This window comes from Eublepharis macularius, chromosome 6 (genome assembly GCF_028583425.1).
Source record: "Eublepharis macularius isolate TG4126 chromosome 6, MPM_Emac_v1.0, whole genome shotgun sequence".
NCBI classification, from domain to species: Eukaryota; Metazoa; Chordata; class Lepidosauria; order Squamata; family Eublepharidae; genus Eublepharis; species Eublepharis macularius.
In genome coordinates, this window is record NC_072795.1 from 54,779,737 (window position 1) to 54,793,517 (window position 13,781).

General features: G+C 42.9%; 1 protein-coding gene across 1 annotated transcript; it reads left to right on the forward strand.

The window, feature by feature from the left end:
* On the forward strand, positions 1–5,423 carry NRROS (negative regulator of reactive oxygen species). Its single transcript, XM_054983697.1, has 3 exons — positions 1–86; positions 1,153–1,264; positions 3,157–5,423. Exons 2-3 carry the CDS (start codon positions 1,169–1,171, stop codon positions 5,119–5,121), a joined length of 2,061 nt encoding a protein of 686 aa, XP_054839672.1. The 5' UTR covers positions 1–86; positions 1,153–1,168; the 3' UTR covers positions 5,122–5,423.
* Positions 5,424–13,781: the final 8,358 nt, after the last annotated feature.

Here is a 13,781-nt window from a genome sequence, read left to right on the forward strand (position 1 = left end):
GGGGGGTTGGCAGATAAACAGCAAGATTGGAGGACAACTGGTGGTACAGAATGAGCCTCCCACAGCTGAGCACATTGCTCCAAACGGTGAGTACCAATCCCAGAATTTGGCCTTTGTGTTGAGAGGATTGGTTGATGTTAACTGAAGGGTACAGTCACTGTTTTAGTCTGAACATGTAAACTGCAAAAGACAACTTAAGTTTGCTGCATATCTGAATTAACTGAGAATGTGTATTCGTTCCATGCAGAGTGACCCTTAGAGTACATGACATAGGATGCTGCAAAATAGAAAGTTGGCTCAGGTGAGAGACGACATAGGGACAGTGCTTCTTAACATCAGTCATAGTCCAAACTTGTGCATCCAAAGATTGCAATGAATTCACCAGCCACTTCTTTGAATGATGTTCAAGAGCCAGGTCAGGAGAAAAGACAGATGATGGATAAAATTTATGGAATTGACCTGTGAGACCAAAGAAAAGGAGAGGCATAGAGCAAAGCAGGAACTCAGTGTAGGCTACTTTGCCAGTCAGTGGACAAGGTATCTCCTAATTCCTACTCTGGTTGTCCTTTAAACATTATTGTTGAACAACTTTTTTCAAGTAATGGAATACTGCAGATGTTAGCAAGCACTTCCCCTACCCCAGCTCTTCAACAGTTTTGTAAATAAATTTGATTATGAGATCAATATCTGATGGCTCCGTCCTAGAGGCAGACCTACAGAACAGAGGGTGCTTCAGCGAGAGTAAGAGGCAAACTGCTTGTGGTGTTGTTCAGAGCTGTAATAGGAATTCATGCCAATGTGCTTAGTGAAAATGCAGCTACTGGGAAGACTGCCAGTTTGACGGGAGTGTGGATACTCAGGGAGAGGTGTTTGACTTTCCTCCCTAATCATTTTCCTGAATGATTTTAAATATTTGTATAGTGTACCTGCAGAGTTCCTGTGGGAAAAGCTCTTGCATTACATTTATGGTAGAGCTTAGTGTAATGTTTGCAGTAGGTGTGAGACCTGGTGCATACTAGGTTTTAAATGGCTTGTACAGCGCTTTACGCTTTCTAGTATTATCTATGAGATAACAAACTGTAAGTCCCCCCCTCCAAAGGAAGGGACAGGTCTTTTGAACACATTTTCCCAATATTCTGTCTCTCTTTGCAGGAGTTCTGCTGTTGAAATGGCGTTAATAGCCCACAGTATCTTCTTATGTGTAGTTTTCCTAGATACAGGATGGGGAAGCAAGCCTACTGCCGATCACAGTGTCTGCAAAACAGTGAGTCTTCTGGAAACCCTAAACATATTGTTTCTTATCTCCACAGGGCTTTACTTAAAAAAAAACCTTCAAAACATGTAGATTCAAGATGACATTTGGAGTAAAATGATAACATTTTGACTCCATACAACTAACTTATCCAAGTGTCACTAATTGTGAGATTCAAGGAACCACCAGATGGTCCCAAGAATCAAGCATGTTCAGTAATTCTACTTCCCTGCCCATTTTAGGATTATTAAAGAACATTTTTCCAGAGTCTTCGTGTGACTTTGAGGTTTAGAGGCTAGGTGTGTGTATTCTCTGTAGTCCCACAGCATTAGATTTCTACACGTGCTATCTCAAACTAAACAAGCAAAGCAAGCTAAATCCCAAAACGCTGCAATATTTCAGTTTTTCATTATGCTGAATTAATTTCTCTGTGTCTAAGTAAGAGTTACTTACTCTTACTTGTTTCTTGCACAGCTGTACATGGGTCATCTTCACATGGTATGTGAAGAATGCTCACATATCTTCTTTACTGTGTGTATGCTAGGTACAGTGGCATATAAAGCAGGCATCTTCACACACCAACGGTTATACCATATAACACTGTTTGTTCTACGCTCATGTAGTAAAAGATAGTGGGTGAAATTTCTGAAAGTCCCTGTAATTTTTTTTGGTATATAAATTAGTCAGGAGCCTTGTCCCAGCATTCTAAACATATATTGACTAATTGTATAGAGGGGTGCTGGTATTGGGTTTCCTTGCCCTGACCTTTGTTTGGCAAACAGCTAGACAGGGGCGGCGCCAGGGTTTCTGGTGCCCGAGGCTGCCCCTATGCACGTGCACACAGTGCAGACTGCGTGTGACGTCATCATGCAGTAAGCCGGCCCCATTGGCCGGCGAGCGGCTGGGACGGCACACGGAGGCTGCCCGCGCTCCCAGTCGGGCACGGCGGGTGGCTGGGGAGGTTCTGCATGCCGCCCCGGACGCCTGCCATGCCTGGCCTGCGGCTGCTGTGCCCAGCCGGGGGCATGTGTTGGCAGCAACGGCAGCATGGGGTGGGAAGGCTGGTAGGCTGCAGCAGCTGCGGTCCAGGCACGGCAGGCGGCCGGGGCACCACGCGAGCAGCTTCCCATCCCTCCTGCTCAGCTGTCAGCTCCACAGCACCCGCACCCAGTGCCCCCTCCGGCGCCCCCTTTGGCGCCTTAGCACTCGAAGCGGGGGCCAGACATGCCTCAATGGGTGCGCCGGCCCTGCAGCTAGATATTGTATACTGCGAGGCTAGTGGGAATGTGATAAAATGGGGACGGGCACATTTTATGGAGAAAATCCCCCCTAACAATAATTGGGAGAAGGGAAGCATATGAAGCAGGATGAAAATGTTCCATCATTCAGAGCGGAAGCAGGCTGTATTGCCCTTATTCTGTGATGTAGTGTTGTGGATGACTCTGATCAGGCCTGATTCAGACATAGACGTCCACTTAAGAATCCCTAAGTATTTATTTATTTGATTTTTATACCATTTCTCTTCAGTTAAGAGCTTGAAGCAGTTCACATCAATATTAAATTTACAACAGTTAAAATCAACAAAAATAACAAAAATCCAATAAAATTCAACAAAACATACTGCATAATACAAAATACATAAAACCATACTAATCCCAGCCCTAGACAATAAAACCCTACAGATGGACATAAGTAGTACAACTATGCCTCACAATAAAGAAGTGTTAAGAGCCAAAGTGTCTAGTTAGGTTTTTTGTATCAGATCATTTAATTCCTGGCAAGAGGTACCCCTCAATAATGTTTTAGATCCATTACTGGGAATAGTACACAAGTAAATACTAGCCTTAGCAGCCTGTTCCACCGTTTTGTTGCTCCACAAATCAATTTGGGTTTTTTTGCCACAGGAAAAGAGAAGTGCCGATTGCAATGGGAGGTGGCTGGACACTGTCCCAGCAGACTTGCCTGCTGGAACAGAGGAACTTCTTCTGGATGCCAATGCCATTCAGACTCTAAGGAATGCTTCTCTGGGGCAGTATCAATTCCTGCAGAGCCTCAGACTGTGCGAGAATGGGTTGGAGGTCATTGAACCTGGGGCCTTCCTTGCCAGCAGAAGGATTAGCTTTCTCTTCATGGCCAACAATGCTCTCTTCATGAACTATTCCATGACAGCAGCTGCTCTATGGTCTTTGCCTGCCCTGAGGAAGCTAGACCTATCAGGAAACCAACTCACAGAGGATATGATGGCCACGTTGATACAACAATTATCCTCCTTAGAATCCTTGTCTGTGGCCAGGAATGCCATTATGAGGCTGGATGACTCTCACTTCAAAAACTTGCCCTACCTGAAGGAGCTGGATTTGCAGCAGAACTACATCTTTGAGATTGAGATTGGTGCCTTCGAAAGTTTACAAGGGCTGCAGTTTCTTAATCTGGCCTACAACTACATGCCTTGCATTGTGGAATTTGACCTGACCCAACTCCGAATACTCAATGCCAGCAACAACCGCATCGAATGGTTCCTGGCTGCAGACAATGATTCTGCCTTTAAACTAGAAACACTAGATCTTTCCCACAACCGGCTCCTGTTCTTCCCACTGTTGCCCCGGCGAAATAAACTGCAAACTCTGCTGCTTACACACAATAAGATAAGCTTCTATGGCAAACTTTTCAATGATTCAGAGAGTACATTGCAGCTGCAGTCACCATATGACAATATCACCAATGTCACCACCATTAACCTTTGGGAAGAGATTAGCTACGGCGTCCTCTCTTTCCTGAGCATTCTTGACATGAGCTGGAATAGGCTTCAGTACCTGCCTGAGAGATTTTTTGAAGGGATGGCTTCCCTCGGTCACCTGAAACTCAGTCACAACTGCTTAGAAACACTGCACATTCATGAGAGGGAATCACTAGACTCTCTTGTTGATTTGGATCTCAGCTACAATCGGCTTTCGAATCTGCAGATGAACTTGGGTCCTGGAATGTCTTTACCTAACCTCAGATGGTTTAATCTAAGCACCAATAGACTGCACGGCTTGCAAGCTGAAATTTTTACGCATACACCAATGATCACTACAGTTGACCTCAGTAACAACCCAATAGAAATGTGTGCCCTACATGGAAGCACAACTGGTGCTGGAAGTCTCAGCTGCATAGATATCAGAAATGCTGGCTCCTTGAGGAATCTCTACTTGGCTGGTTGTAACCTCAAAGTGCTGGGCAGCCATGTCTTTAGGGGTACCTTCTTAGTACAGTTAGATCTTTCTGACAATCCAAGTGCACTACTCAGTGGCCTGCTACCTCTGCAAGATGTGGCACCGTCCCTGCAGGTGCTGTCTCTCAGGAACACTGGCCTCTCTGCTGCAAGCATAAATGTGGACTTTTCTGCCTTTCAGAAGCTCAAAATCCTGGACCTGTCTGAAAACTCTCTGGCCAGCTTCCCTGAGTCATTAATAGGCTTGAGACTGAGCATGCTTGATCTCAGGAGAAATTGCCTCCATACACTACCTCAACATGCCATGCAAAATCCACTTGGGAAAAGTTTGCATGTGATCTACCTCAGCAGGAATCCCTATGATTGTTGCAGCCTGGGATGGTGGGATGTCCTTCGCAGCTTCAGCACTGTACACATTGCAGACATGAGTGAAGTCACCTGCAACTACTCCTCCAGGTTAATCAATGCAGCAAACCTACCAGAACTGGTCCTTCTGAGTTGCAAGTGGGTCACAACAGATATCATTTTGCTTTATCTGGTGCTGGTTCTTCCCACTTGTTTCGCTCTGCTGGTTGCCTTTGCCATCATTTTTTTGACTTTCAGGCAACACATTTTGCAAATGGTGAAGATCCGGTATAGATCTAGCCCATATTGATAGATCTAGACCATACTGATGTGGGCAGTGGGGGAGAGAAGCAAGGTACTGAGCCTCAGGAAAAGGTATAGCCAATACAGGAAGCTAGAGTTCCCTGGCCATTGATGTAATTCTAACCACAATGTGTGGCAGTGTTTTGAAAGAAGTTTTCTTACTAGTCTAATTTGCTTGTGTGCTGTTGGCAGTCTTGAGCAGTGCACTGAGGGTACAGTGCAAGGTAATATTGTGCAAATAGTACAATAACTATACAAATAAGAAAGAAAAGAGTAGGAGCCTTACACTGAGAATTAATCATGATGAAGGATGTATGAATAAATGTGACTCTCAAGGAGATGTGGCTTCTTAGGCATTTTTCTTCTAAAAGAAAAGATCTCTCCATGTATGGCCTTTTTGTGACACTAATGGAAAGACTTTGGTGGAGGATTAATGTTGGCGGGTGTGCTGTGGCACGTTTTCTTCCTGATTTTCTGGGTTTATGCATTTTTCATAACTCATGTTCTAAAGCACCCTAAGCAACACTGATGAGGGACAAAAGTAGTAAGGGTTGCCAGTGCCACATACATTGCAATAAAGTCTAGAATGGAAACCCATGTCCTGAACGTGCATTACGAAGTACTTATTCCCGACATGTTCTCCCAGTCCTATTGACAGATGTGCTCTGGGAGTTCCATGTTTGGAACATAATTCTAAGGTATGGAGGGGCCTGCTTTGGATCAGGAGTCAGGAGGACCATGGAACATAGAGACAGAGTGCTTCTCAACCCCCGCCCCATGTACCATTTCCCCAGCTTGAAATGGCCCTGAGGAGCTGCTCCTTGCCTGGTTGGAGAAGCTTACATGTACTGATGGCCATAGGAAAATTTCCCCAATGGTTCAAATTGATTGTGACATAAACTGTTATCAAATGAATAAAATATATCCTCACTTGTCACGTACATATAAAAATGGTAAACACTGAGGTCAAAAGGCAACGAAATGCAAAAGGTACAGTCTGAAAGCCAAAGTGCGCATTAATAAAGTCCAGTAGCACCTTTAAGACTAACCAACTTTATTGTAGCATAAGCTTTCGAGAGTCACAGCTCTCTTCATCAGATGCAAAGTGCGCACTGCATCCATTGCATGATTGCCACAGGAACTTGTAGCAGAATGCAAGCAGTGAGTCCCCCCTGTGGAAAGTGCCACAGGGACTTGATTTAAATCAGGACCATGATATGGTGGAAGGAGAGGTTGCTGCCTCCTTCTGGTGCCATTACTCTGACTTGAAATGTGCCTGGGGGTATTACTTGCCCCAACATGGGTCTGTACACTAGAGCATTCAGTGTATGTGCAGCACACCAGTGGGGCAACCCCCCCCCCGACCATTTCAGGTCAGGGAAATGGTGAGGGAAGGACAGGGGCCCCTTTCCCATGCCATAGTCCCACTCCAATTCAGATCATTATGGTGCTTCTAAATTAAGTTCTCACAGAGTATTCTTAGCTGTCATATGACTGCAAGTGCCTGTGGTGTCAATCTGTGACATTTCATGACTCAGTTTCATGTAAAATAAGGACAATGAGCATTCACATCAACAGTTCACAATGTTTTTTCCTCCTCTATTTGGTCTTTGCCAATGGAGGGCACCAGTTTGTGCATTTGGGTTCTAGTCTACAATAGCATATGCTTTATTTAAGGTGTCAGAACACTCCTTTTTATTTTGGTATAGGTAGTATATTTTAAAACAAGAAACATATAGCATGGGCAAGCTCTGACACAATACAGGTGTGCAGGGCTGCTTGTTCCCTGGCACTTATCAATAGTGAAGCTTCCTTCCATATTTCAGATGGGGGTCAGATGCTGCCTGAGAGAAGGTGAGTGTCATGTTGCCTCTGAGCTAGATACCAGCTCATCCATTCAAACATTTGACGTTATAATGTCTGCGCATGAAAATATAGATGGTTATGCTAACCCGTGTCAACAGTGAACTATGGCCCCAATGAAAAAGAGTGCATTTTCAAGCTCTTACGTCTCCTTTTTTAAAAGTGGATTTATAAATCTTCTTGTGAAAGGAGAAAAAAAATTAAATGGTGGTCAGTTTCTGCTCAAGTAAGTGAAGAATCTTGCAGACAGTGAAACTGCCCATGTCATACTACGGTTTGTTGGCCAGTTTCCTTCTCCCTTCAATGCATCCATTGCTTCCCTATGTTTGAACATTCCTTCTCCAGTGATTGGTAAATAAAGGCAGAGCAAGCCTAGGTTTTTGGATTTAGGATTATATATATAAAAAAAGAATGGGTCATCATAACCCTAGGTCAAAACACTCCTGTACTGTATCAATTCTTATCTTTTAAAGAAATATGTAAGGCTAAGCATAGACAGAGCAGTTGCTCCAAACTTATATCACATAATATAAACTGTTGGATGCATATTATGTGGTTTTATTCTGGTGAGAAATGAACTGAATGCTTCATTCTATTTGATGTGGTGCAAATATTAATTGAAGAAAGAGGAAAAGAGTTTGTTTTTTTAAAAAATTAGATTATATAGAAGTTGAATAAGAGGAAAAGTAGATCAGATATTGCAGGAGAGGCTGTGTAAAAGGAGGTGAATGGCTGGTACTGTCCCAAAAGTTAATTTGCATAAACAAAGACTGCAAAAAGCTCACGTTGGTTTGATAAGAATCACTGGTGAGAAGGATGGGCATAGGTTCTATCTCACCAAGGAAATCAATCTTTGACCTCCTGGTGGAAGGAGCTGCATCCATATGAGTATTTGGTTGTAGAATCTGGTTTCCTTTCCTTCCTTGATCTCTTTGAGATTTTAATATGGAACTCAAAATGGCTTTTGGTATTTTTAATAGTTACTGTTACTTCTTTAACATTTATTAGGTGTTAGTAAAGAACGTAAGATTGTGTTGCCTTTCACTGAAAATCCAAAAGGGCTGTAATCCAGACTAGAGTCTCTCTTCCATGAGTTGGTGCCATTATATCTTGCCCTTTTGTCTGCTCTCTTGTGTTAGGTGTGGTTGGTTTATTGGACCAGCCCCATTGTATGGCTTTCATGTTGATTGCATCTTTATCTTGGTTCTCTGTTTTCTTGTTCTTGGTTTTTATTTGTACCGGATTCAGGTTATTTTTATGATGGGCACTGAAATCCTAATACAAGTTACACTCTTCTAAAGCCAATGGATTTATAGAGGTAGTTTCCACATTAGAGATTTCTCCATGAGGGGTTTCATGTTAGTAGTAAATTTCCCATGAAGGCAGCTGCTCCAGAAGCAGAGCAATGGTTGTATCATAGAAGACTGGCATTACCCTGCAAGCAGCCAGCCTGCTATATGTGGATCAATGCTGACTGTTTGAGGCCTCCCTGTGGTAGAGGTTTACAGGCAGGAAAACCACATTCTGAGGAAACCTCAGCCCATTTTCTGCAATGCGTATGCACACTGCGGAAGTGTGTGTGTGTGTGTGTGTGTGTGTGTTATTTTGACTCTTAAAGATAGGCTTGCCCAGGTTCCAGTTTGCAATAACCAATCTGCAGTACCAGTGAAAGAGGACACTTTGTGGTGCTCTTATTTCATTTGGCCTTTTGTGAGTCAGTGCAGCCGAAATGCATGTTCTCTTCCAGAATGATGTTGACCAGTCAAACCCTTTCTTTATTGCATGCTTCAAGTTCACACACAGTTCAACAATTCCTGTAATGGTTCTACTTGGCCATGCCTCTGGGACTTATTCATTTGCATGCAGGGTAAGCAGTGTACAAAATCTCAGTGGAATAAACATATCATCTTGTTTTTTATGTAGTAGCAGTAACTGGGCTTAAAGGCAAGTCCAAAGGAGCTGCATCTTGTGCATCCTTTCTGTTATGTTTTTAAGTGATATCCCACCTTACAGTTAAAAAAAGGCTGGGGGGGGGCTCTTAAGGTGGCTTACCAATAGTTAAAAGAACACATGACAAAACACAGTAAAAACAAAAGCTGGATATGAACAGAATTAAGACTACGCTGTACCTGCAGCATCACCAAGATCAACCAAAGTTGCCAACATGAGATAGTGATAGGGTTGCCAGCTCTAGGTTGGGAGATAGTTGGAGAATTGGGGTGGAGCCTGGGGAGGGCAGGGTTTGGGAAGCATGGTATAATGCCATAGAGTTCTTTCTCTAAAGCAGCCATTTTCTCCAGGGGAATTGATCTCTATAGGCTGGATATCAGCTTAGACAGGTAACCGTGTTGCACTGCAGTAGAACAACAGGATTTTAGTCTTGTGGCACCTTACAGACCAACAAGACTTTCAGAGTGTAAGCTTTTGAGGGCCAAGGGAGTTCTAGCTCTTGAAAGCTTACATTCAAAACCTTGTTGGTCTCTAGGGTGCCACTGGACTAAAATCCTGGATATCAGTTATAATTTCAGGAGATCTCCAGCCACCACCTGGCAACCCTAGTTAATTTCAGGTGGGTAACTGTTGGTCTGCAGTAGAAGAGCAAGATTCAGGTCCAGTAGCACATGAGTTGGTCTTTAAGGGTCTACTGGAATCTTGCTTTTCCTCAGGAAGTGAATTTCAGAAAGAGAGCTACCACTATGAAAGGTCCTATTCTTTATGACCAATTCACTTATCTGGAGAGAATGGGAATATTTGGAACTAGTCATCTTCTGCTACATATGGGAGGAGGCATTCCTTAAAGTGTCTCAGTTACAGATCCTGATGGTAAGCTCAGGCTACAATGTTGATTCTAGGTAACTAAAGGAAGCCAAATAAAAATAACAGCGTGCTTATATACTGCCCTTCTAGTCAGATTAGTGCCCACTTGAAGCAGTGAACATAGTCAGTGTTATTATTATCCTCACAATATAGTTGGGGAGCTGAGGCTGAGAGTGGCGGCTTACCCAAGGTTATCTGCTGAGCTCAAGGCAGTAGAAGGATTCAAACCAGCAGAGTGCTGACTTGCAGCACAGCTTATAAAGAGCTGCTTTACAATTGATACTGATGCCAAACCTCTTGCTGTTCTATACATTTAATTAACATGGTTTTGTATGTCAGCAGCTAGGTTTATGGCAAACTGAGTAGCATATAATGCCTAGAAATGTACCATTTTTAAAAAGTATAGCCTTAGTATATTCCTTATGAATATACTTTACATTCCCCAGCAGGGACTACTGAAATCGTTCCTTCCAAATTTTGTAATTATTGCTGTCCCCAAATTGGTTGGGAGGGTACAAGATGCCCTGTTTTTCAGATGCGCTTAACAGTTTCTTCTAATGCTCTTGAGAGTAGCCAGAAATGACTGTGCCACCTTCCCCTTATTAGGCATGTGCTAGCTTCCTCTAACCTATGTAGGAGCAACAAGATAACTGGTTCTCCTTTTGTTCGGGGAAAGGCAGCTTCAGTTCAGGATGTGGTTATGAGTATGGGCATCTGGTGCTACCCAGCAGAAAAATAAGTAGGGGTTTAGGGAGAAATAGGTGTGAACTTTGCATTTTATCTGATCAAAGTACACTAATTGAGAGAACCACATTAGTCACAGTGCAAGCTGTGAAAGAAGCCCTGGGAAAGCAGCCGCGTAACCATTTGAAACCATGTGCCTTCTGAGGTGCACATGTTCCCCAGCTGTGGCTCGTTGTGGTCTGATTCAAAGATTAACCTGTCACAGTGACTAGTGGGGGCAGGCTTTTGGCAAGGATATGGACCAGTTGGCCTTTGGGTGCCTTGCAACTCTTGGTTTTTATGAACTCAAACATGCACTTGAGGACTACAACATCAAGTGACAGTTGTCCTATTTGAAAGTATCATCACAAATCAAACAGATCTGGTCTCAAGACAGTGTATTTCAATAGAGTTACATTGAGCTCCCGAGGCGATTGCTGAAAAATCATAGTGAATGTGTATATACATGAACTAGCCTTATGATAATGCTTAGAACTGGAGTTCCTACTCGCATATCCAGATCTCCCCTCTCTTGCTCCTATATGTTGCACATTGCCAAAACAGGTTAAGGTGGCTGATGTGATTCTGCATCTTATGCAATGAGATCAGAAATTAGTATTTGTTGATTTGCATAGCAAGTGAAAAACTGGGCCACTGCATAGACAGTAAAGGAATCGTGGTGGCAGCTGTAGGAGAAGAGCAGATGTTCAGAACCACCAGACAGGGGCATCTATCTTGGATGAAGTTCCACTGGCCTAAAGAAACTTCCTCCAACCTAATTGGATCTTCCATTTGAAGAAGACTTCAGACTTTACTCAGTAGGATGGTAAATTGGATGGTAGATTATATGCCATGATACCTGTTATCATCGATTATTTATATAATTATCTCCTATTAATATTAAGGGTTGGACCCAACCAGCTTTTTAGCTGGTGAAAAAGGGAGGAGGGGGTCCCCTCTGACCACTGACAAAGCTATGCTGGGGATCATGGGACCTGCATGGGAAAAAGGCATGTGGAATGGGGGCTGTAAGGAGGAGAATCGAATGAGAGTGAATGAAATAGCTGGCTGGATCCAGTCCTGATTTTTTTTTAAATTTGTTCATAGATGTCTGAGGGCATGGTGTATGTGCTATAAGTACATGGGAAGGTACATCTAGGTGGCTATAGTGTGGGCTATTCAGAGTCCCTAACTAACATCTAGTGGTGAGTGTGAGTGATATCCCATATGAAATTACATTTTCAGTTCTGTACAATAGCCCTGTGCTATGAGTGCAGGCAACTGAAGCAGACCTTGCTCATATGGCAAAGTTTGGCAATTACTGTTTTGATCGCTATTAGAAAGAAATATACGAGTTTCCCTAGGTCACAAAACCTACTAGGAAATATGACAATGATATATTGTATGGCAATGCCCCCAACAGCCATTATCATTCTGATTTAGTGGAGTGTGTGCACATACTTCCTGCCCAGCCGCTGTTTGAGGTGGAAATGAAAATGGAAACTTTTTACCACTGTGTCAAGTGTCCTGGTGGCCTGATGCATGGCCTGTGTTTCGATGGTGAACTGTCCTTACCATGACTTTCTACTGCCATAGTTCCCTTGACTTTCAACCAGGGCCTGGACTGTGGGGCAGAGCTCTACTTTGCATAGCCATGCTTGTCACCCAGATAAAACACAAACTTTTGCATTTGGCTAACCTCAGAGAGCTGCCTCCAACAGCCTTCACCTCAAAGGTTCTTTGCACACTCTCTCAGTGGCTTTTTCCATCTGCCCCTTTTCAGTGCTCTCTCCACCTCAAAATTTTTACTGTTTTATGTGGTGTATTTCTAGAATTGTCGAGAGAGTGCTGTGTCAAAGGGAAGAAACATGGCAAAAACTTGTTCTGAGTTCCCCAAGGAGGTTAGTCATATTTAACAAAAAATAAAAAACCAAGCATTTAGAACACTGGAATAAATTGTGACAAAAATAGTAAATACAGCATCCATCCTACTCCCTGTATCCTAAAATATTTCTAATAGTTTTTTTTCCCCAGGCTGCATTTTCAAAGAAACCTTCCAGTGGTGAGGATTTCACAGTTTTTAAAAGCTTCCTCTTTTAGCAACTGGAAATGCTTCTTTCAGGTTGCTTGACGCCAAGATTTTGTTGCAGTTTGACATCAAATGTGGAGTGGATTTTTAGTATCCACATGACAAAGTTCCTTAATCATTTACTTTCTGGGTTTTCCCCTGTTTTGCAGCATTGTTCCCCAGATTGGTTTGATATGATCTTTTGGAAACCTGAAAAAGCCCTCTGGTGGTAGTAGTGAATGGTAGCCACATAAACATACCATGTAATTTAGTTATGCTTGGTTTCAGGAATATTTCATCTCTGTGCTCAGCTTTATGCTTATTTTTCAATTTTTTCCTGCTTCCACACCCTACTGTATCTTTTTCTATGAATGTCCTAACAGCTGTTCATTATTGTATCTTGATCAGTGAATGTCCTAGCTGTTGATTAAATTGCATTATCACTTACACTGTATAATCTGCTTTGGATCTCAGTGGGAAAGGTGGATTTGGATCATCATCATCAATTCACATGAAGCTACCTTATAGAGAATCAGACCATTTTGACTGGCAGTGGCTCTTAGCTCTCTAGAGTCTTAGGCAGAGGTCTTTCACATCACCGACAACCTGATTCTTTGAACTGGAATTGCCAGGAACGGTTTCTGGGACTTTCTACACACCAATCAGCTACTCTAATACTGAACCATAGCCAGTCCAACAGAGCTTATCTTGATCAACTACTACGGATGGGTTTCTCTGGGGACAGCTTTCCATATACATAATGCCACAACTGAAAGCCTTAGGGCTTTAAGGAACAATACTGGCATTTTCAGTTGAGCCCAGAAATGAATAGACAGCTAAAGTAGATGATTATCAGTTACATGATTCATCCACAGAAGGGACCATGGCTCCACCTGAGACCCTTGATAGCCATTGCCAGTCTGAGTAGACAAAACTGATGTTGATGGACTGATGGTCTGGTTTAGTATAAAACAGCTTCACGTATTCATAGGTACTCCCAATTAGTATTTTAGCCACATTTTGTACTGATTTCTGAACATTCTACAAAGGCAGCTTCACTTAGAGCACATTACAATAATCTGAATGTCACTAAGGTAATGGATAATTGTAGCTAGGTCAGATTTTTCTAGGGTAGGGCACAGTTGGTGTACCAGCCTCCACTGGCAAAAGGCACTCCTAAAAGGCACTCCTCCACT

Coding starts and splice junctions, on each gene's coding strand:
- NRROS (XM_054983697.1), top strand. CDS start 1,169: ATGGCGTTAATAGCCCACAGTATCTTCTTATGTGTAGTTTTCCTAGAT. Junction 1,265..3,156: donor ATCACAGTGTCTGCAAAACA/GTGAGTCTTCTG, acceptor TTTTTGCCACAG/GAAAAGAGAAGTGCCGATTG.